Source organism: Equus quagga, chromosome 19 (genome assembly GCF_021613505.1).
Source record: "Equus quagga isolate Etosha38 chromosome 19, UCLA_HA_Equagga_1.0, whole genome shotgun sequence".
Classification (NCBI taxonomy): domain Eukaryota; kingdom Metazoa; phylum Chordata; class Mammalia; order Perissodactyla; family Equidae; genus Equus; species Equus quagga.
In genome coordinates, this window is record NC_060285.1 from 9,192,681 (window position 1) to 9,216,054 (window position 23,374).

General features: G+C 44.1%; 2 protein-coding genes and 1 non-coding gene across 12 annotated transcripts in view; all 3 read right to left on the minus strand.

Annotated features, from left to right (window-relative positions):
- Nucleotides 1-495, minus strand: part of SGSM3 (small G protein signaling modulator 3) — a 39,272-nt gene extending 38,777 nt beyond the window's left edge. For 7 of the 9 annotated variants that reach the window (XR_006886233.1, XR_006886232.1, XM_046646885.1 and 4 more), the window contains exon 1: nt 276-495. Coding sequence is in view for 5 of the 9 variants with exons in the window: in XM_046646885.1 (XP_046502841.1) it covers nt 276-480 (205 nt within the window). In the remaining 4 variants the exon portion in view is untranslated. The remainder of the gene's footprint in view (nt 1-275) is intronic. The other 2 variants (XM_046646886.1, XM_046646891.1) reach the window with 2 other exon arrangements.
- Nucleotides 496-4,314: 3,819 nt separating this feature from the next.
- LOC124230647 (U6 spliceosomal RNA) lies at nt 4,315-4,422 on the minus strand. Its single transcript, XR_006886253.1, has one exon. It is a non-coding gene; the product is annotated as a U6 spliceosomal RNA (small nuclear RNA).
- A 2,234-nt stretch (nt 4,423-6,656) lies between these two features.
- ADSL (adenylosuccinate lyase) lies at nt 6,657-23,156 on the minus strand. Of its 2 annotated transcripts, XM_046646623.1 has the most exons (13): nt 22,950-23,156; nt 20,125-20,328; nt 17,327-17,371; nt 16,214-16,293; nt 13,491-13,662; nt 13,232-13,278; nt 12,311-12,401; nt 11,782-11,851; nt 11,492-11,639; nt 10,037-10,127; nt 9,310-9,399; nt 8,600-8,776; nt 6,657-6,984 (listed from the first exon to the last, which is right to left on the minus strand). In XM_046646623.1, the coding sequence occupies exons 1-13, from the start codon at nt 23,118-23,120 to the stop codon at nt 6,898-6,900; spliced, it is 1,473 nt and encodes a 490-aa protein (XP_046502579.1). In that variant the 5' UTR covers nt 23,121-23,156; the 3' UTR covers nt 6,657-6,897. The 2 variants fall into 2 exon arrangements, with proteins under 2 accessions (XP_046502579.1, XP_046502580.1); XM_046646624.1 differs by lacking the exon at nt 17,327-17,371.
- Nucleotides 23,157-23,374: the final 218 nt, after the last annotated feature.

Here is a 23,374-nt window from a genome sequence, read left to right on the forward strand (position 1 = left end):
CGCAGGCGGCGCGCGTCCGACCACCGCCCCGCCCGCAGGCGCCGCGCCCGGACCGCAGGAGCCCGCGCGGCAGCCGACAGCCGGAGCCGCCCCACGCGCCGCGCGAGCCAAGGCCGGCGGCGCCGCTCTCTGCGGCCGGGGCCAGCGCTTGTCCCCTCCGCGACCCCTGCGGCCCCTCCGTCGGTCTGTCCACAGCCGCCCCCGCGTCCACACCGGAGGGGCCGTGCGGGCGCCGGGCCCCACAAGTCTCGGCCGACCTCTCGCCCCGAACTGACCTGCCCCACAGCGGATGTCCAGCTGCTCCGCCGCCTCGCCTCCGCGCCACCTCAGCGCCAACCTGCTCAGGCTCGCGACTCCACCGCTCGGACCCAGTCGGCGCTCGGCGGTGCCAGCGCGCACGCGCGCCGGGCCGAGCGGGCGGCCGCGGGGCATGCCGGGGACTGTAGTCGCTGTGGTCCGCCTGGCGCGTGTCCGCAGCATCTGCGCGACCCTGGACCCGCATGTGAGTCTCATTCCAGAGCCAAGCCCCGCTCCCCGACCCATGGAAGCCCATTTTTAGCCTAGCTGATGCCCACTGGTCTCCCGTCTGCACCGCAGCCCGAGGACCTGAGGGCAATATGGGGTGGACCAGCCGTCAGGACGCGGGATAGATGGGGCAGGTTTCTGGGAAGGAGTGGCCCTTACTTGATACTCATTTCTAAATATTTAAGTGTCTCTTTTCTTTTTTTTTTTTTTAAAGATTGGCCTTGAGCTAACATCTGTTGCCAATCTTTTTTCTTCTTCTTCTCCCCAAAGCCCTCCAGTACATAGTTGTATATTCTAGTCCGTAGGTCCTTCTAGTTGTGCTATGTGGGTCGCTGCCTTAGCATGGCTTGATGAACGCTGCTAGGTCCGCGCCCAGGATCCAAACCTGGAAACTCCTGTGCTGCTGAAGCGGAGCACAGGAACTTAACCACTGGCACAAGGCCAGCCTGTTAAGTGCCTTCATTACGAGCGTTCAGAATCAGTCCTAGCCCAGCCCGATCCACTCTTAGACAATTCACCAGCCTTGGAATTAGCCACAAATTGGAACAAATTGATTGAGGTCATGCCCAAGAAATTCACTCTCCGGCATGTATAATGCAGTGGGTGTAGTCAGAAGCCTGCATTTGAGTCACTCAAGCACACTAACATTTAGCTCACCCATAAAATGAGTGTGAGCTTCTGGTTGTGTGAGAACTAGATGCTATTTGAGAAAATGTTAAAGCACAGTGCAAATGAACAGTCCAGGAAGGTAGCAGGCCCATCTCCATTTGATATCCAGGTCCTAGTTGACATCAGTCTCTACCTTGAAAAATCGTGCTTGCCACCTTTTAGAAAGGTCACCAAAAGCTACAATATTACAGGAATGTTCTCCAGAAATTTCACCCCACTCTGAAGAGATATAAACTTAGTTTTAAAGCTACTTATTATCTTAAGCATGGGTTCCAAATGGTGTTCCAAGCTGGTGATGCCAGGGTGAATGAATAGAAACCACAGGCAAAGCCTACAAAATAAGGCAGTCTCAGTCATGACCTTACTGTATTATGCTCACTTTACAGTGCACTTACACGTCATTCACAGGACTCCTCTGCTGAAAGCAGGGTGAATTTTATCATTCAAATTTTAGAGGACCTAACCAAAATTATGAAAACCACCTGGTTAAGTGGCAGAGCAGAGATCTGAACCATTTCTGTGGCCAAGTTCATTTTTCTTCCCAACCACACCACCATCTTTCAAATTTTGATTTCCTTAACAAAAAAGGGGGGGGGGAGGCAACCCCTTGCATAGTGGTTAAGTTTGGGGGATCCGGGCCTTGGACCTACACCACTCCTCAATCACGTAGAAGCTGCGACCCACATACAAAATAGAGGAAGATTGGCAGAGATGTTAGCTCAGGGTGAATCTTCCTAGAAAAAAAAATTGTAGAGCTGAAAAATTTCAGCCTTTTTAGCGTGATGACATCCTTTTTCTCTCATCTCACAACTTGCAGGGGCTATATTTCTTAAATTTATCTTTATGGAAAATAATTTCTTTAGATAGCTGTAAGGTAAGCTGAGGTGTCAAAACTCAATGGCTGAGCTAGTTTCAACACAGGCCCCTTAGGTTTTTGCAATAAACCATCAGCATTTCATTTTTGCCTTCTTTCCCTACAGATTTAATAGGGAACTAAGGATTTGTCAACACTGCTGCCAAATAAAGCTTCCAGTCCTCCCCTGGGTCCAGTGGAACATTTGACAGAGATCAATACTGGGCAGGTCTACATGCCATAGGGGACAGAAAACGAGTACTACCCTTTTAGGAATGGTAGACTAACAATTGTATGAAACCTTATTTGTAAATGCTGTGTAAGAATTCTGTATACACATGTAGCCTCCATTAGTCAGTCAACAAAAGAAAAGAAAATGCCAAAATTCTTAAAAGCTTCCTAGGACAGCACCCAAGGCAGGGGGGCCCCTCTCAATTCACGCCACATGAAGGGTGGATGGAGCCAGGTGTATTGAAGTAATTCAGCCAAGCACCGTGCAGGTGGAAAAAGCAGCTTCTGCATCATGAGTGAATAACAAGATGCTTAAACCAAGGGAGCTAAAAAAACCAAGGAAAGCAGTGTGGATTTCTGGTTGAATTTACATCTCAAGAACACCTTTTCTCAGTGGAGCTTAATGAAATTTACATGTGCTCAGATGTTCAATTATGTATGTCCCATTATTGAGGAGCCACTCACCACTCTGTAGTCTGTTTCCTGCACTGGAACCATAAGTTCCAGGAGGGCAGAATGTCTTGCTCACCAGTGTATTGCCAACACACAGTAGAGTGCTGAAAAAAATACTTGTTAAAGTATGAAATCTGGATCAGAAACAAAATATTTTGTAAATAGTTATTTCCTCCAGGTTATCACTAAAGAAACGAAACCTTCTAAATGTGAAGTATACATACATTATTTTACCCTTTTTTTCTTGAAAGAAATCAAGTCAGTTATTTAAGGAACTATGGGATGAATCCTTCTGAGATCTGTTCATGTTTGGATTTCTGCAGTATACTTGGCCTGTACTCTTAGAACCAACGCTATCCTAATTACAACTTCTCCAAGTTTAAAGCCATGGGAGAGGTATAACACCTTGCCATAGTTTTAAACTTCTCACTGCCCTCAAGCCAGAGCAATGAAAGGCTAGGTCATTCATTCGTGGATGGAAACTGACTTGCAGCATTCATGGCTCCAGTCTCCCTCCAGATCTCACATGTGACCACTTGAGACGCCCTATTTGATATGAGCTGGTTATTTCCTAAGAAACCTGTTGTGGGGATTAAGGACAAGAGGGTCTGCAGTAGTTCCCAGATATCCCTTCAAACCCCTTCTTCCACTCCAGCCCGGGCTGATGTGTTACCTAACCACAATTTCTGGCCCACTCTGAAGGGGAAGGCCCAGTACCATCACAAAGATAAGAGAACTTGCAGTACCAAGTGAGGCATCAGAATCCTAATGGGCGGTCAAACAAGGCTTTTCTAAGGCCAAAGGGCCTTGTTATAAGAAAAACGAGGGCCTCTTGTTTTCATTGGCCCAAAAACTCATTTCTCATTTGACCTAAAGAACATCTTGTCCTCTGAAATGCTCATCTTGAAATCTGGGCCAGAAATCCACCTTAGTTGAGTTTGGGCTTTTCATGAAGGTCAATTACCACCCATATTCACCACTTAAACTATTTTGTCATAAACTTGGCCTCTAAGAATTTCTCTGTATACAGCATTTAATGAGGTAAGGATAAGGCCACACCAGATCCAGACTGGAAAAAATAAACTCTGCTTTAACTTCTAGTTATGGTGAAGACCAGCTAAATTTTGTGTCCATTAGTCCACATCTCTGATAAAGAACACACCTTGTAAGTAATATATATGAATTCCAGTATTTAAAAAATAATGTTATAATGACTAAATGTAATTTCTGTTTCAGATAGGATCCTGGAACAGAAAAAGAACACTAGTTAAAAACTAAGGACTTTATTTAATAATGTATTAATATTGGCTCATTAACTGCGGTAACTGTACCATGCCAATGTAAGATGCTAGTAACAGCGGAAACCCAGCATAGCATATGTGGGGACTCCGTACTCTCTTTGCAATTTTCCTGTAAATCTAAAACTGTTCTAAAATTTAAAGTTTGTTTAAATAAAAATTACATTAAAAACTTGAGAAAATACACACAAGCAAAAAGAAAATAAAAATCCCCTTAAACTCATTATCCAAAAAAACCACACTTAGTATTTCATTATATAGCTTTTCAGCTTTTTTTTTAAAAAAAAAAATATGGAATGCTTCACGAATTTGCATTGTCATCCTTGCACAGGGGCCATGCTAATCTTCTCTGTATTGTTCCAATTTTAATATATGTGCTGCTGAAGCGAGCACTTTTTTTGTTTTTTAACTTTTTACTTTTTTGTGTTTATCTTTTATGTTGACTCATTCCCCGTTCATTCTCTGGGCGGTTTAAATTCAGGAAATGCTCTCTTCCATGGGAGGCAAACTAAATCAACGGCAGCATCCTGTTTCTAACTGACCACACTGAAGAAAGCTAGCAAACCCTCCTGGGCTCAGAAAGGCAAATGACATCTTCTGAGTACCTTCTTCATGTCAGACCCTACATTATGCAATTTCAGTCAGCTAACCCTCACCTCCATCCAGGATATACACCATCCTGGAGCACCTAACCTCTGTGCTTCTACTTTAAGGACATTGAGCTCTCCTCGTTATCAAATAGAATCTACCATCGGCCAGGAGAAGAGGGCAGTAGTACCTAGGTGACTGACTGCGCCTGAACAGAAGCTGATTGTCCCAGTCTGCCCAGACCCTGATTTCTAGATGGTTCAGATCCTGGAGTTTGCATCACTGGGTAATGGAATTCAATCTAATCTTCCAAAAGGCATGAGTGTTCTCTCTTCTGAGCCAAACTGCAACCCATACAAATGCCTTTAAATTAGTGTTAAATGGGAAAATAAGATAACAAAATTGCACTTAGAGTATATCACAAGTATATGAAAACAAGAGAGAATGGAAGAGGAAATAAGATACAACAAACCCACCCAAACAGCCCAGGAAGAAAACCAGCCAAACCACCAACCATGAGTTAAGAATTGCCAGAACAAGACCGTTATCTTACTTCCTTATTTTCTATGAGGAAAACTATTAGTTAAAATCCATGGTATCTGATATCCCCAGCGTGTCTGGTATGTAATATAAGTTCTCAGACTACAGATACACTGATAGTGCTGGATCCCTCTTAAGTGGTCCATACCACAGAAGGAAGTAGACAGCAAGCTTGATCAGAACCCAGCGACGTAATTCCTTGTGCCAGATCTAACAGTTTCAAACGTCCCTTCAAGATTGTCACCAGAGAGGAACAGAGTAATCAAACTGCTTTTGGATCTGTATTTAGAACTTGGTTTTAAGAATTGCCTCCTTCTAGTCCCCTTTCTTTCCACTAGGCCGAGCTCATCACTTCTGGCTAGCTTTGCATATACAACTGGAGGCGATGCAGCCTCTCGTTCCTCACATTCCCATTCCTGATAACTAGGCAGTCTTCTGGCTGCTGCTTGACCCCAAGGGATGGGGGAAATCATTAACTCACAGCAGCTCCCATATCTAGCCTGACTCTCAACAATGGGTGGGGCATCAGTTTTGTCTCTTGGAGTAAAAATCAAGTCATTCTTCCTCCTCACAACAGTAAGTGAAGCGTTGACAAGGTTTCTCCTATAGGAAAGGGTCCTAACATTCCTTCACCTCTCCTCCTCTGATAAGGGCTTCTCTGGAGGTTGGCCCAGACTGGGTGTTCATAGTCGAACACAATGCCATGAGTGTGGAGCAGTTAAGACTATGTTGGCTTTCTGGACACATACTACCACCACCACATCCCAAAACTGTCTTCTCTCACTGGTGACCATTTCTGGTTCGTACTGAGTTTATGTTTAACTTATGTACGTTTATCTTAATTTTTTCTTCCTGGTTTTGGCCACATCATTTCAATTTATTCAGGTTAGATGAAATCTTAGTTAACTCTTTTACCAAATAAATGTATTGGTTAATTGTCCTATTTTTGTGTCATCTGATAAATAAGCTTTCTTCATTCTTATCTATGCAGAAAAAGTATGTGGAATGAGACAGAGCTATGGACAGAGGCCCGCAGCACGACACCAGTGCTCCTCCTCCAGGTGGGCGAGAATTCGTAACTCAATTTTCTTTGGCTACAGCTGGTTCAATCGGCTATCAATCTGTGTAACCAGGATTAAAGATTGTCAAATGCCTTGATGAAATCAATACACTCAATTAGCATTTCCTTGATATATAAGCCTTATGAAAAGATGAAGTGAGGGTGGACACAACTCAGCTGAGTAAGCCTGATGATCACAGACATCAATTTCTTTGAGAATTTATTGTAGCTCCCAATTTCCTTATTCTAGCTAAAGATACCTGAAATAAAGGTATCCAACCATACTGAATCACTGAGTCCAGGTCATTTTGCTAGGCCCAGATCAAATTCCCCTTCAGAAGAGAGGACCAGGAATTTGCTCACTCCCTCACAAGCAAGTGAACATGTGAAAAGAACCAGACTGGATGGAAAATATACCTTGAAAGAACAGAGAGAAAACTACCAGCTATATTTATTATGCAAGTCTGTGTTGCTGTGAAAAACGGAATCCAACTATAACACAATTTATTTCTACCTTGTAAACCTTGAGAAATGTGAAAGCACCATGGAGAGAACACAGTGCTATATTAATTTAAGGTAACAATTCTTGCGGTAAAACAAGGCAGTAGAATAACAGTTTTCATGACTTGGCAATAAAAGTTAAAGCCAACAATGATTTTTTGTTTAGTTCTCTCCCGACTCTACAGATGTAATTCTGCTTTCACCTTCATTACACTTTCATATGGTTTTAACAGGGGATACACCTCCTCTTCTAAGAATCTCCGTACCTGCCAAAGAGGAAAGCAAATATAAGACAACAGAAAACACTAAGATAGAGGTTTTTTTAAAGATTGGCCCTGAGCTACTATCTGTTACCAAGCCTTTTTCTTCTTCTCCCCTAAGCCCCCAGTACATAGTGGTATCTTCTAGTTGTAGGTCCTTCTGGTTGTGCTGTGTGGGATGGGGCCTCGGCATGGCCTGAAGAGTGGTGGGAGGTCCACACCCAGGATCTGAACCGGCGAAACCCTGGGCCGATGAAGTGGAACGTGCAAACTTGACCACTTGGTCACGGGGCCAGCCCCCAAGATACAGGTTTTGATAATACTTTTTTCAATGTCAGTTTATATCTGACTTGAGACCTGATGTGATAAAGCTTTTACTCCACCATTGAGCTTCTATTTTTCTCAATTTCCTGTCAGAAATCTCTCCCTAGACACCAGCAGCTCAGCCTACCACGCCCACATAGCCTGTCCTTCCCCAGAAGCCAGCCCAGCCTGTGTTCTCTCAGTTGGGCCCACCATTCTCCACCCCGTTACCCAAGTTAAAATCGCTGTTTCCTCTCTCCTCCTCATTCAACTAGCTGCCAGGTGATCAGCCTCCGCAACAGCCCTCACATCCCCTCATTTGTATCTTCCACTGCCTTGGCTCAAAGCCCTCGTCAGTAACAGCCTGGCCACTGCAGCAGCCTCCTTATTGGTCTCCCTACTCCCTACTTCTTTCAAATCCCAAACCCCAGAGTGATTTGAATACAAATGATAAACTCTTGTCTGTCTGAAACTTTAAATCCTGTAACTAGTTCTGGGGCACTTGATAATCTGGCAACACTCAAATGATTATAGTTTCTCTCCCATATTGGACATCTGTGTGTTTGCTCTCTCCTCTCAGCCTGGTGTTCCCAGGCCAACTCCTACTTGTCCCTAAGATTCAGCTCAGACGTCATGTCTTCCAAGGAGTCTTTCCCAACTTCTCTTATTCTAGCACTGAATCCTCCTCTGTGATGCCAAAAAAGATGTGCTTCCCTCAATGCATGCATGTACTGCTTGGTATTACAGTGACCTGTTTACAAGTTTTCACCACTGAGTATGGAGACCCCTGAAGAAAAGAATTATCCAGAATTAATCATGAATTAACTGAACATAAACTGAGCACCTAGTCTGTACTCGATGAATGTTTTTGAATTAACTCTTGTAGTCTCCAACAGGAAAAATAACTAACATTTACTCAATATTTACTATGCATCCAGCACTATGCTAGGCCGTTCAATCCACATAACAATCCTATGAGATACGTACTTTTATCCTGTCGGCCAGTAAAAGCCAGAAGTCAAGACTGAACCCAGATTTACCTGATGGTAAAACTCAATCTTTGTCGATTTTACCACATACTCCAGACCAAAAGGGAATTCAGAGAAATCCACAGGGGGAAATAGTTAAGGCAGCTCAAAACAACCAAATCTTTACATTTTAGCCAGCAACCTGCTCTGGATTCTTTCTGACTAGCCCCATTTTCCTCATACCTCCTATACAGTAGAAATGTTCGAGTACTTCAGGTTCTGTAGCCCAGCAGTGTAAAAAAGGGCACCTGGGGAACACTGCAGCACAACAGGAGTGCTCTGACGCTTACCTGCTGGGGTGCACGACCGGTGAAAGAAGAAGGATCCAGTACTTGGTCCAGCTGGGAGTGAATGGGACTGAAGTAGGCATCAGCCTTGATACGCTCTATGAGGTCATTGTCACCCCCTTCCTGCTTGACCACAGCAGCCGCCTGCTGGGAAAGCACTCTAATTTTCTCATGGCAATCCTGGTAAGACAGTGAGGTATGGTTGGTTCACTACTAACAGGGCATTTGAAGAACCTGAAAAGTCGTCTGACACTCCACATCCATGCTGTCTATGGCTGTTACACAAAGCCCCTCCAAGCGGAGGTGGTTGCCCTTACAGTCTGACTCACCAGGATCTTGACTCTCTGACCACATCCTAGGAGGAAGTGAACACCCACCTCGAGCTGGCTCCTCTAAGGCATCATGAACCATCTGCTCTTGTGTCCTGCCCACTTCCCATGAATTTTCTTATGAAAATTCAGACCTAATTCCTTCACTGAGAGTGGACCTTTTCTATAAGTGATTAAGAGAGTCACTTTTAATAAACTGAGTTCACCACAATCACCCTCCAGAGATAAGCCTGTTCTACGGCAGAATGTGGTCACGTTCTATACCAGTATCATGACTGAAGGTAATGACAGAAACACCTTCCTTCACCCATTCTTCTTCAGGGAGGAGAGAGGAGGACTAAAGGTGCACTTTCAGTTTACCCAGGAGCATGAAAGGTTACAAACCTGGCGGTTACCCCCAGCTTTCACCATGGCCATGATGATGTTCTCTGTGGCCATGAAAGGCAGCTCTTGCTGAATGCGCCGCTCAATTACCTAGAATGAATGAATGAAGGGCCAAGAAAGATGCCTCAAGGTTACAAAGTCATACACAGTAAGATATCAACTATGATCAGCAAAACGCAGAGCAAGGACATGAACTATCATATTTATGAATAGAGCAGAATGTATTGTTTTATTCTACACTGTATTTTTCAGTTTTCTTACTAATCCAGAGTATTACCTGATTTAAAAAAAGAAAAGTTGATTTAAGTCAACTTTTAAAAATTGCTTCATCGAGATGATTCCTAAAACCTCAAGTTTGTTAAATTTCAGTGCTCAACCTCACGAGTTGAGTATATGATGGAAATGAACCCATCTGCTTCAGGTACTTAAAAACAGGCAAAGGGAACAGTCTGCTCTGCCAGTCTCACCAGAGCTGATGATTCATGCTGGGAGACAGTTTAAGCCAATTCAAGTACTTCTTTTTCCCTTTTCTATAGATGTGCCTATGAATTCCACAGTTAGTTCCCCAGAGCTTATGCCACAACCTGAAGGATGAGCTCTGGTTGGGAAGAACTGCTGGACCAGAATACAGCTCCCTCAACATACTCCAGAGCAAGAAAAGGCTATACTCCCCTTCCCACAGTCCAACCCCTCCCTAATATTTTGCTTTTGAAATGAGGCCTCTTACTTTGGGGTATACCACCAATCCTTCAGAAATGTTCTGCAACGTATTCAATATAGTATCTGCAGTGAGAAATGCTTCGGCCAAACAGATACGTCTAGAAAACAAACAGCCTATTCAGTTATCTCTTTAAACAAAACAATTTTAGTGAAATGTAGGGTGTGTCCCAAGAAGCTGCCCTGTTGACTTCTCATGCCATATGTACTATGTACTTGGACAATTTCCTTCAATCTCCTGACTTCAACTACCTCAATATCCTGATGACCCTCAAATCTATCACCTCTGGTCCAGACCACTTGCCCAAGCACCAGACCATATACCCAATTGGAGATCTCTATCTGGTTGATATGTAGGCACCTCAAACCCAAAACTGAATTCAGCCATTTTCCACTGCCTCCTGCTCACCATCTCAAACCAGCTCCTTTTCTCTCTGTAGCTCCCGTCTCAGTAAATGTCACTAGCACTCCATACATGATCTTAATACTCATTCCAGTCAACCACCAAGATCGGCCAGTCTGTCACTGATCTTATATCCACATTCTTCCTCTCCATTCACAAGGCCACTATGCCAGTGTGGACGTGGACTTTTAAAGTAGCCTCGTAACTTGTTCTGACCAGATCCACGTCCCTGTACAACTGATTCTCCAAACTGTTGCAGTGTGTTTTAGCGAGCACATCTGATTAGGTCACAGCCTGCTAAAAAGTATTCAACGGCTGATCTGTGAATGAATTCACATATCTTATTTCCATAGATAAACCCTGGGTTATGCACAAAACCCAGTTACCTTTAACTATATATTCTTTTCCACTCAAGAAATCCCAGTGCAAGCAAACAAGAGTAACGTGAATCTGCTTTAAATAAGTATATACACAAATTAGAAAACCATGTGCATGTTGGTACCTTATTCATAACTACAAATTACTTCTGACCCATCTCGTAACTAACCAACATGTCATTGTGCCAAGATACCAAAGCTGACATCTACCTGCCTTCAGAACAATATCTAAACTCCTTTTCAGGAACTATAAGGCCCTTCATAAACTGGTTAGGACCCACGATCGTGTCCCACCTCATCTCTTGCCACATACTTCATTCCCCAGTGCTACCCAACTATTAGTAACTCCATAAACTGTTCTTTCTTCTGCCTTTGAGCCTTGTACACTGCTCCTAACCTTGTCCTAAATGTCTTTAAAAAAATGCCTATATTTCTTTAAGTCTTAAAGCATCACCTCCTCTTTGGAGCTTTCCCAACTTCTCTATCACTTCTCCCTCCTCTTTGCTCCCACACACTTTGATCCTAACACTTAGCACACTGTTCTATGTTCTTGCCTCCCTGCTAGACTCCATGCTCTTTGAGACAAAAAGGGAATACAGAGATGCTCTAAACGTCCTCCTGCTTCCAGGCCCCTCTTCTGGTCCTCTCCCCAACCTGCTATAGGTGACATTCCCATCCTACTGACCGATTGGCACTATCATCCAGCGTGCGTTCAAACCACTGCACAGAGGCTGTCTGCAGCGGATCCATGATAAGGGTCATCAGGTGACGGGCAAGGCTACAGCACCGCTCTGAGCGCATGGGGTTCCGCTTGTATGCCATCGCACTCGAGCCTGCCAATGTAAAGGACAAGAAGCAAACGCAGAAAGATTTCAGAGGTCAGTGTCCGAGGGTGCTGCTGAGTGAGCTATTAACACACACTTGCCAGCCTCCCAGCATCTCTGTGGTGCTCCCAGGTCTTCACACAACACTTACCAATCTGTTGTTTTTCAAAGGGTTCCTCCATCTCTTTGAGGTTTGCCAGGAGGCGTATGTCAGTGCAAATCTGGGGGGAAAGCAGCAGTACCAGCATCACTCTACATCTTTTATGTAGGAACCTGGGAGCAGGGACTAGACTGAAGCAGATGAGCTCCCCAGGTGCGTCGTTGCTGAGCTGAAGATCAGCACATCCTCCCCAAGAGCTCCTGGAGAGTATCTTACTCAGCCTTCTCTCGGCTCCTGAAGAGCTGGGATGACAAACTCAGGGAGCATGGAAGTGTTTTTGTTAAACACTGCTTAAGGTATCACAGAAGGACAATAGCAAGATGAACTTTAATGAGAAGGTCAAAACCCATCCTTCCCCTTAACACACCTTAATTTAAGAGGCTTCACTTATGGACCCCAAACTGTTAAAATAATGTTTGACATCTCTTGAGAGACATGATTAAGTGAAAGTCTGAGGCTGATTTGGTCTGTCTGTGGTGTCCAAAGCTCTCACCCACCTCCACAAGCTACCACCACTCACCTTGTGCACTGACGCCCCCAAGCTAGCCAGCACAGACAGCACCTCAATATCCACTTTTCGTGTATAGGTCTGCCCTGTGATGATGAAAGCCCTAAAAATAAACAGAAAAGCATCTTAAGTGAAAGTATTTCAAAATGTGACAGTGCCAAATAAATGAGCGAAAATGGACCCTAAGCAAAAGCCTGGCCTCACTGGTATACTTAGTCACATTGAGCCCAGAGGACCTCACTGATATCTGCTCCTGGAACAAACTATTCTCCCACTCTTTTTACTAATACTCAGACAGCTGTCCTGACCTGAAAAGAAAACATGGTCTAGCGTGCCCACCTTCTGCTGCAGCCCAATGGAAGTGCCCGGAAAGAGGAGCCATGGCAGAGCCTGGTGGCTCAATGGAAACGGTCTGATTTAGACTGACTCATCAGAGACCCTCAGTAAAGAAACAAAAACAGGGGCTGGCCCCATGGCCGAGTGGTTAAGTTCGCGCACTCTGCTGCAGGCGGCCCAGTGTTTCGTTGGTTCGAATCCTGGGCGCGGACATGGCACTGCTTATCAAACCACACTGAGGCAGCGTCCCACATGCCATAACTAGAAGGACCCACAACGAAGAATATACAACTGTGTACTGGGGGGCTTTGGAGAGAAAAAGGAAAAAAATAAAATCTTTAAAAAAAAAAAGAAAAACAGCAACAACATGGGTAAGGCCATTCTAAAAATCTGATAAGTAAGTAGTTTCCTTTTTTCTTATAGATTATAAGGAAATAGAATCCAGACCATAAGAAAATAAAACCCAGGCCACAGATGAAAGAAAACGGGTAGAAGAACAAAGGAAGAAAAAGCCAAAAAAGTTAAGGTCAAATCTAGAGGTACACTGAACACAGACCTTTGATCACTTAACAGGAGGCCACCACTTTTCCCACATACCTCTTAAATCCTGCCTTCTCTGTCACCATCTTGTCAAGCTGCTCTACCTTGGAAAGAAAAGACATCTCTGCAGAAATCCAGGTATGTCTAGCATGAAAATATCTCAACATCCTGCTCAGGTTCCAGCCCTCCATGGCCCTTGCAGTCCAAAGACTCCACTTGTCCCGAGAGCAATCTTTCCTAACATCCTGGAGGTCAGCTTTGTCTCTGGCGCTCCCACAATTGAGTTTCTGTGTCCCCCAGGTCACCTTCAGAATACCTTTTGGTGATCTCCCTCGAAGAGCTCCAGGAAGCTGGCCTGAGTGCCAGTGGTGCCCTTCACTCCTCGGAAGCGAAGGTCATCTCGGACACGATTTAAGTTCTGGAGATCCATGCAAAGATCTTGAATCCAAAGACAGCAACGTTTCCCCACCGTGGTCAGCTGAGCAGGTCTGAAAATAACCCAAAAAAGGAACACATGGAGGTCTCAAACCAAGGAGTCAACTTCCTAAAAGCTTCACTGGTTCTTCCAATAATCACTGTTAACCCTGGGAAGAGGAAGAATTAAAATAAGAAACAGAGAAACCAGTATAGACAAAATAAGAGCTAAAAAGTTTGAGTAAATAATAATTAAGGAAATTCAATGTCATTTATAAATATTCAAAGATTATAAAACTAACAGGTTCCTAACACAGTTCTTTCTTCATCTTCAAGAGGCAATATCATATAAGGGCAGGGACAATGTCTGTTTTGTTCATCTCCAGACTTTGGCAAGAAATATACACTCACATAACAAACATTTGCCAAGTAGCTAAAGTGTTTTTGGTTTTGGAAAGACAAGAACAAAACAAACAAGGTCCCTGTCCAATGGAGCTCACACTGTAAACCAGTAAACAAACATGGTAATTGTTGACATTTTAGGAAAAATAAAATGAGGATGAGGGTATTGGAGAATGTTACTCTAGACTGGCAGTAAAGGAAGGCCTTTGAGAGGAGTCAAGATCTGAGGAAGAGCCAGCCATGCTGTAGAGAACAACCCCAAACACACATAACCAAAGGACTCCAACATCACGGCCAATGGCTTTGTTTCTAGTCCGAAGTCTAAATCAATTCATTGGTCTCTCTGAACATAAAACATAATTATGAACAACTGCAGTAACACTGGAGTTCTAACAGATCACCCAGCCATCCAGATGGAATGTCTCTATCAGACTACTGATGCTGACAGTTGGCGACATCAAGGAACACTACTAGGAATGTCTATAGCAGGTACACCACAAGCTACCATATGTCCCCAAATTAATCTCATGGCAGTTTTCCTTGCTAAATCTTGCTAATAGAGTATTAGTACAAGCAAAGAAATATCTTTGCATGGATCTGTTCACAGCAGCATTATGCATAATAGTCACAAAGTGGAAACAACCCAAATGTCTATCGACTCGTGAATGAACAAAATGTAGTATATCCACATAACGAAATATTATTCAGCCATAAAAAGAAATGAAGTACTGATACAGGCTACGATATGGATGAACATTGAAAATATTATGTTAAGTGAAAAAAGCCAGTCACGAAAGGATGAGTACTGAATGATTATATTTAAATGAAATGTCCACAAGAGGCAAATCCATAGACAGACAATAGATTAGTGGTTGCCAGGGGCTAGGGAATGGGAGCAACTGCTAATGGGTCCAGTTTTTTTCAAAGGGGGGGAGGTAATGGAAATATTCTGAAATTATATACCAGTGATGAGTGTACAAGTCTGTAAATATGTTAAAAACCACTGAATTATACACTTAAAAAGGGTGAATTTTGTGGTATGTGAATTATCTCTCAAAAAAGCTGTTTCTTTTTAATTGCAGGGACTGACACATACTGAGGTGATGCCTGCAAATCCACTTTCTGAGTTCCTAATGCCTGCTAACTGGCAGCAGATACCTCTCATTACGTTACCCCCAGAGGAATACTGGAAAGCCTGCATTCCCTGAGCACCTCCAACAGATGCAGGAGAGGAAGAGGAGCTGCAACACAGGTGAGGCTAAGTGTGCAGGGAGCCAGCAGAAGGCAGTATCTGTCATGGTCAACTCACACACACTGAGCACCCGCTCCTTCACATGAACAATTTCTTCAGGTTTCTGCTATCAACAAACACAGGCCCTAACTTTAAGGAAGATTAAATTCAACAGGTTCTCCTAAGTTATAGGAGATGATATCCTTGCTGCCATAGCATCACCCCATCAAAACATAAGGCAGATGCTGATACACCACTACTCAAGTATCATTTGAAACTTCCGACTAGCGTTCCAAAGACAACATCATCCACTTTTAAAAAAGGTTTTATTCAGTAATCACAAAAACACTTGCACATTTTAAAAATCAAAAGTACAAAAAATAAGGAAAAAATTTAACTTCTCTATTATCTCATAAACCAGAGTAATCAATATTTAATTCTTGGTGTAATTTCTTCCAATCTTTGTCCAATTTATATGCTGTCTTTATCTCCTAACATTAACCTAAGCACATTTCCACGATATTTGTCTTATACATATTATTTTAATGGCTGCATATTATTCCAACCCGTGGATATACTATATATTACTTATTCTCTTATTGTTGGACACTTAGATTGTTTCCAATGCTATCATAAATAATATTTTAACAAAGATTTTCATATATAAGTCTTTTCCCATAATTTGGATTACTTCCTTGGACTAGGGTCTCAAGGTTGCAATTACCAAATCAAGGACTTTGAATACTTTCTAAGGGTCTTGATATATATTTCCTAATGTTTCTCAAATGAACTATTAGATTTACTCTCACCAGTATAGCTTTTAAGGTAAGTATCAGGTTCACTCCTCATAAGCATCCCAAGTTATCTGCTTAAGCTATGTTTTGAGATTCTTCACCTCAAGGTTTCTGTGAAGAAGGGAGAACTGAAGGAATAAATGAAAGCCAGATGCACACAAGCAAGCCCAATACCCAAGAGGTAACCACATCACTTACTGGAAATGTGTGAAACCTAAGGTGGGCAGATCAGCTCGTTCCTTAGCAAAGTCAGCAAGCCGGGAGATCACTCTGGCAAGCTGTAAGAGGGACCATGTGGTTTCAGAAAGAGGGTGTATTCAGGCTGAGTTCATTACATAATCAGGAAATAAACTTTTAGATAATTTAATATAAAATTAGACCTCCAGCTCATGGAAGGCAGAGGCCATATCTTTTCATCTTTGTATTCTCAAGCATCTTGAAGAGTTCACAGCAACCAACCTTCAAAAATTGAGTTGACTACCTTAAAAGTTATGAACTTTTTCTGCACAATTTTAGGAGGACTGACATGTCCATGCAGAACAACAGGACAAAATCATAAATCTGACCCACATATTCCAGCAACAAGCTGCTGGTTACACCTCATTTAAAAGGCTATGCTTTAGGGGGCCGGCCCAGTGGCATAGCACTTGAGTTCGCACATTCTGCTTCACTGGCGCAGGGTTTGCCAGTTCGGAACCTGGGTGCGGACATGGCACCACTTGGCAAGCCATGCTGTGGCAGGCGTTCCACATATAAAAAAGTAGAGGGAGATGGGCATGGATGTTAGCTCAAGGTCAGTCTTCCTCAGCAAAAAGAGGAGGATTGGCAGCAGATGTTAGCTCAGGGCTAATCTTCCTCAAAAAAAAAAAAAAAAAAAAAAAAGGCTATGCTGTAAAAAGCATACAGGTACAGTGTTTTAACCCAAGAAGAGACAACTAGTTCTCCATAAGATACAGGATCATTTGCCTGAGTAAACAATAATCTATTTATTTATTTATTTTTATTATTTTTTGTTTTTACTTGATTTTTTTTTAAAGATTTTTTTCCTTCTTCTCCCCAAAGCCCCCCGGTACATAGTTGTATATTCTTCGTTGTGGATCCTTCTAGTTGTGGCATGTGGGACACTGCCTCAGTGAGGTTTGATGAGCAGTGCCATGTCCGCGCCCAGGATTCGAACCAACGAAACACTGGGCCGCCTGCAGCCCCAACAATAATCTATTTAGATATACATTGTGTTGATTTATGTAAGTGGTGCCCACCTTGTATTAGACGGAATCTAGGGCTGGTAGGAAACTTCTGCCAACTCCTTACCTTTGGCAAAAGCAGGTCAAGTGCATTTCTAAGAATAATCAGGTCCTGCAAAGGAAAATGCAATGGTCTTATATGAAACAGCTTTGCCCGAACAAAATTATGAGATAACACCTTTGGGCCATCACAACTGCTAGCTGCCTATCTCAGTGTTAGCAACCCACGGTACAAGCCAGAAGATACTAACAGAAGTTGTTCTTTTCTGATTACTGTTTTAAAAGCACACCAACTTAGCAGTACTACTGGGATCTGTAAAGAACAAAACCTTTATACTCATAAAGCCCAATTTGCATGGTATCTACAATGACCGAAAAACAGTTAAGGGGTAAACTCCCATCCTGAATACTGTGAAGATGTGCAGGTCAACACGGTTTGCATCTTCCCAGAGAAAAGCGCTTGAATCTCTGAGAAGTTTCCATAGGGCACATTCCATTAGTTTCCTCTCCCTTTTTCATGTCTATCATTGCTAACAAAAAAGGGCATGAACCAGAAGATCAAGGTTTAGGAAATTTAAAGCTGTTCTTGAGAGAGGTAAGAGATGTATTTCAGGCAACTCCAACACATGCTCATGTGAGACAGTAATTGTTGAGCTCAACTACATACTGGGTACTTTTTTTCCTTCTCCCTAAAGGCCCCCAGTCCAGCTGTATATTCTAGTTGTGAGTGCCTCTGGCTGTGCCATGTGTGGCGCCACCTCAGCATGGCCTGATGAGCGGTGCCATGTCTGCGCACAGGATCACCAACCAGTGAAACCCTGGGCCACCGAAGCAGAACGTGCGAACTTAACCACTCAGCCACGGGGCCGGCCCCCCGGGTACTTTTAAAAAGTGTTATTTCTAATGAAAGGGTTGTTGTTCTTCCATTACTTGACTCACCAATTACACAGAGATGCCTTCAATTATGTACCATAAGACTAAAAAAGTCTTTGGGACAACTTAAAAATTAGTGGCTTCTTTCTGAACTGGAAGTGTACCTGGAATCCAGCTTCTGGTCCCACAGGTGCACTAGGATTAAGAGCAGAGTGTGGAGCCATTCTACTTGGGCTCGTATCCTTTCTAGCCACGTAACCTTGAGCAAGTTCTTCAACTTCTCTTTAAGTTTCCTCATCAGTAGAGATGGGAACAATAAAGCCTGATTTCAAAGACTACATATTCTGATTCCATTTATGTGAAATTTCTAGAAAAGGCAAAACTATAGTGACAGAAAGCAGGTCAGGGAGGCTTTGGGGAGAAGGAAAAAAAAAGATTGGCAACAGATGTCAGCTCAGGTGCCAATCTAAAAAAAAAAGAAAGCATGGCACTGGTTGTTTGGAAGCAGGGGACTGACTACAAACAGCCATGAGAACACTTGGTGAGGTGTGCGTTCTAAAACTGGAGTGTGTTGGGGCCGGCCTGGTGGCACAGCAGTTAAGTTTGCACATTCCGCTTCTCAGCGGCCCGGGGTTCGCTGGTTCGGATCCCAGGTGCAGACATGGCACTGATTGGCAAGCCATGCTGTGGTAGGCGTCCCACATATAAAATAGAGGAAGACGGGCATGGATGTTAGCTCAGGGTCAGTCTTCCTCAGCAAAAAGAGGAGGATTGGCAGTAGTTAGCTCAGGGCTAATCTTCCTCAAAAAAAACAAAACAAAAAAACTGGAGTGTGGTGAAGGTTGAACTACATAAATTTACTAAAACTCATTGAACTGTACATTTAAAATGGGTAAATTTACAGTATGTAAACTATACCTCAACAAAACTCTTTAAAAATGGAGATAATAGGGCCGGCCCCATGGCCTAGTGGTTAAGTTCATGTGCTCTGCTTCAGCAGCCCAGGGTTTCACTGGTTCGTGATCCTGGGCGCAGACATGGCACCGCTCATTAGGCCACACTGAGGCGGCATCCCACATGCCACAACTAGAGGGACCCACAACTAAAATATACAACTATGTACTGGGGGGATTTGGGGAGAAAAAGAAAAAAGAAAAAAAAGAAGACTGGCAACAGTTGTTAGCTCAGGTGTGCCAATCTTAAAAAAAAAAAAAAAGGAGATAATAGCTTCTCTCTGTTATGGTTGTTGTGAAAAAATAAATGAAGCAATAAGCAATATAGATCAAGTGCTCAGAACGTGCCAGGCACCTAGTAAACTCTTAGGAAAATGCGTGCTGTTACTTTTTCATGTTTGACTACAAGAAGCTTTTGCTGGGCCAGCCCTGTGGCCAAGTGGTTAAGTCCATGTGTGTGCTCCGCTGTGGCAGCCAGGGGTTCACCGGTTCAGATCCTGGGTGTGGCCATGCTATGGTGGCATCCCACATAAAAGAACTAGAATGACCTAGTTGTAGGGGCTTTGGGGAGGACATGAAAAGGGGAAGATTGGCAATAGATGTTAGCTCAGAGCCAATCTTCCTCAGCAAAAGGCATACTTCAAAAAAAAAAGGAGTAGCTTATTAAAAAAAAAAGCTTTTGCTAATTAAAGGTTTTGTTTGAGAGTTATAATGCAATCCTTTTTCTTTTCAGAAGTCACAGCAAAGAGTTATAAAGGACTTTGGAAAATTACCTTGGCCACTAAAACAGTAAGACCTTGGCTGATGTCCAGCATACCAGTGCATAAGCAGTATCTGCAGGTCTTATTTACAGAAGTCATTAGAGGCTTATAGTTTAGAGTGGAAGGATGCCAAAGGAGAAAATTCTTGAGTGTTAAGATGCCCCGAAAACTAAAGATCTATGGAGTCACTTCCTAAAACCGGACAAAATCAAATAAAGTTTGTAAAAGCATTATAAAGATTGAGTCCTACTTGGAAACCGAACAACATGGGCTCTTACTGTATTATCTCCAACATAGCAGGAGGTGGCGCCAAGATGAATAATGCCAGCAGCTTTTGGACAGCAGTGGCCAAACGTGTGCACATGAGCCATCACGTCATGTCGTAACTGTTTCTCTTCCTCAGCTGCCATCTTGAAGTCGATGTTGTCCAGGTTTGATTTCATCTCCTGGATTTGTTCATCTGTGATAGGCAAACCCAATGTCTGCAGAAGAGGCAAAATAAAATAAACTCAAGTGTCACAATTATTTGAACTGAAGTAACACCGAGAAAAAAGTTGGTTCATGTTGCCACTTATGCCCTACCTCTCAATTCTTAAATTAAAATTTGGGGCAACTAAAAGCACATGGTGAGGAGGGGACAACTTTCTCAATGAATCATGGTGAATCACATTCTAAGTAAACTCCAATACATGCAACAGTGTAATCCTGATCTTTGTGCCTTCTGCCCCGACATCTCTGCTTGGCTCACTCCCTCACACGTTCTGGTCTCTGGGCTCAAATGTCATCTCCTCAGAGGTCTTTCTTGACTTCAGTGTGAAACACCCTTCTTCTGTGTCACTCTCTATCCCTTTAGCCTGATTTTAGAGTACTTATCACCACATGACATTTTCTACAAAGTATTAGCCTGTCGCCCCTCTCTACAACGTATATTCCATCAGAAGAGAGCTTTGTTGTATTTACTGTTTACTCGTTAGGGCTTGGCATGTAAACATCCAAACAGTCCAGGCCACAGCTTTACATTTGACCCAGATGGACTAACTCAGAGAAACCAAAATTATGAATGCCCTAAGTAGTTTCAAAACCAATTATGTACAGGAATTCAGTGCAACTGAAAGGAATTCCAGGAGATACTGATTAGAAAATAAACACATCAACACCTTACATTCATTGTCACTGGAAAAATCAGGCTGGCAAAAAACAGCTGGCAGCCCACAGGCAGCTCAGAACCCTGGATCCAAGCAGTGAATATATGCATCGGTCAAATTCATTCAAACCTCACTTGAAACTCCCAAGCCCTGGCCCTGGAGAGGATTTTGCATCAGAGGCCTTTCTTGTCCAAGACAGGAACTACTAGCCAGATGCGGCTATTACATGCAAACTGATTAAAATGGAAAAGTAAAAATCCATTCCCCAGTCACACTAGCCACGTTTCAAGTGCTCCGCAGCCACATGTGGCAGAACTGCCTTGGCTCTTTGGCCAGTAGATAGGACAGCTCAGGGCTCCTCCCAAACCAAAGCAGCAGGGGACAGTGTGGCCAAACTGCTTCCTATCCCCCAAGAAGGGCATCTTCTCAAAATTCATGCCCTGCTCCTAATTCTCTGCACTCCTCCTAATCTTTCATTCCTCAAGGTTTTTTTTTCTTAACTACTAAATTATTATGTAATTTATGCAGCTAACTTTGACGCTCTAATACATAATCCAAACCCAGGAGATTATATCAAAATTGTATGCATTTCAGGCAATGCACAGACTGGGCAGAAGAACACATATTCAGACTCTACATTTCAATTCCAGCTTGAAGCCATGTACTAGCTATGGCGACCTTGGCAAAGTCTTTAAATGCCACTACCCTCATCTATATAATGGAGCATCAGATGAAACAGAAAATAGGACACATGCTAGAACATAATTCACGACAACACACTATTAATGTTCCCTTCTACCATCCATTACTGTTATCTGAACCAATACTTTATGAAATCCCTCTGTGCCTCCATTCCAGCACCTGTGAAACATCTGGAAAATAGTACTTGCCATAAAGGGTTGTTTTGATGATTAATGAGCTATTAATACGTAGTCTTAAAACAGCGCCTGCGGCATAGTAAGCATTATAAAAATGTCTGCCATTACTATGTCACTTTATTTTCTCGAGCATGTGACAGTGAAATCTAGGATAAAAGTTCTCTCTTGAAGCGTTTCACTGTACCACGGTCCTAGGCACCGACTCAGATTGTTTGGTGTTTACTAACGCCGTTCGAGGGGACACTGCCATCTTGCTTGTTGTGGCATTTTCCTCTGAAACTTTATAGTTCTCTGGATCACCTTCAGTTTCCTTCAACTCCTCTGGGAAGGCCGCTTTGCAGCTATTTCTGAAACCGTTGGGCTGAACAGCTCTGTGTGCAGTTCTTATCAAAGAAACCATAAATTCCATCTAATAAATCCCTACTCCGATTCTCCCTCCTCAGAGGAAAACGCGGACGCGTGAAGCAAAAACAGTGGCCTAGAAAACACGGATTTGTAGCGACGGGCCTGCCACTAACTTCAGAGGCACCGTGGGAGACGAAGCGGCCAGGCGCCCAGGCTGTGCGCTGCACCCAGGTTCACGTCCCGGTTCGCTCTTAATGGCTGGGCGGGTGGCCTAGAGCAACTAATGCGCTTGCCCGTCATCGAGGTTTGGTTTTCTCCCCTATAAGGGGGGAAAAGCATCACTTAGGTTGCCAGGTCTTTATGGGTTTATGGGTTAAACGAGAAAACACGTGTAAAGAGACGAGCAGAGGAGCACGTAACGGGCGCGCCGGGAGCAGCGAGCGCACTCCTGCAGGAACGGCCCAGATTCATTCCTCAACGACAGGCTGCCCTCCTCGCCGTCGCCTCCGCGCCTCTAACCCTCGGGGACTAGATACAGCGAGGCAACAGGTGGCGGCTCCCGGGCCTCCTGCCCCGGCCTTCCTGGGGCCGAGCTCCTCGGGAAAGGGAACACCCGACCGAAAACAGCGGGGCGGGTGCCCCGGGCGGCAGGGCGCACGCTCGGCGCCGAGCCCGGCACGTGCAGGGGCGGGCCCGCTTCTCCCGGCCTGGCCCCTCAGCCCTGCGGTCCGTTACCTGCTCGGCCTCCGCCAGCCACAGCCAGAGCTGCCGCCATGTCCGGAACTTGTACCTCTCGCTAAACACGAAGCACATTTCCGGGCTGGCGTAGCGGGAGGCAAGCGGCGAGCGGTAGCTGTCGTGCCCGCAGCCCGCCAGCGGCCCGCCACGGTCCCCACTCGCTGCCATTCCGAACACGAGCTCCCACCACAGCGAACAGGCCAAGCAAGGCCGGAAGCGGAAGCCTAGAGGGCGGGACTTCCTCCACTTGGTCCCGCCCCCGGGTTCCGGGAGACCTGAGCGCTCAAGGTTGCGCAGAGGCGCTGCTCGCTGCTGAGGACTAACGAGTTTCTGTTTACTAGAGACGTGATCAGCGCTTCTCAAGTTACTTAGGTGCTCTGTGCCTCAATTTCCCTATCTTAGGTGCATTAAGATCTGCCTTA

What these genes read in the sequence shown, in the direction of transcription:
- ADSL (XM_046646623.1), bottom strand. Translation starts at nt 23,120, where the DNA reads ATGGCAGCGAGTGGGGACCGTGGCGGGCCGCTGGCGGGCTGCGGGCAC. An exon ending in TCGAGGGAGATCACCAAAAG is followed by an intron (nt 13,279 to 13,490) that starts GTATTCTGAAGG and finishes TTTCTTTCCAAG; the next exon opens with GTAGAGCAGCTTGACAAGAT. An exon ending in CTGGATGATAGTGCCAATCG is followed by an intron (nt 10,128 to 11,491) that starts GTCAGTAGGATG and finishes TTTGTTTTCTAG; the next exon opens with ACGTATCTGTTTGGCCGAAG.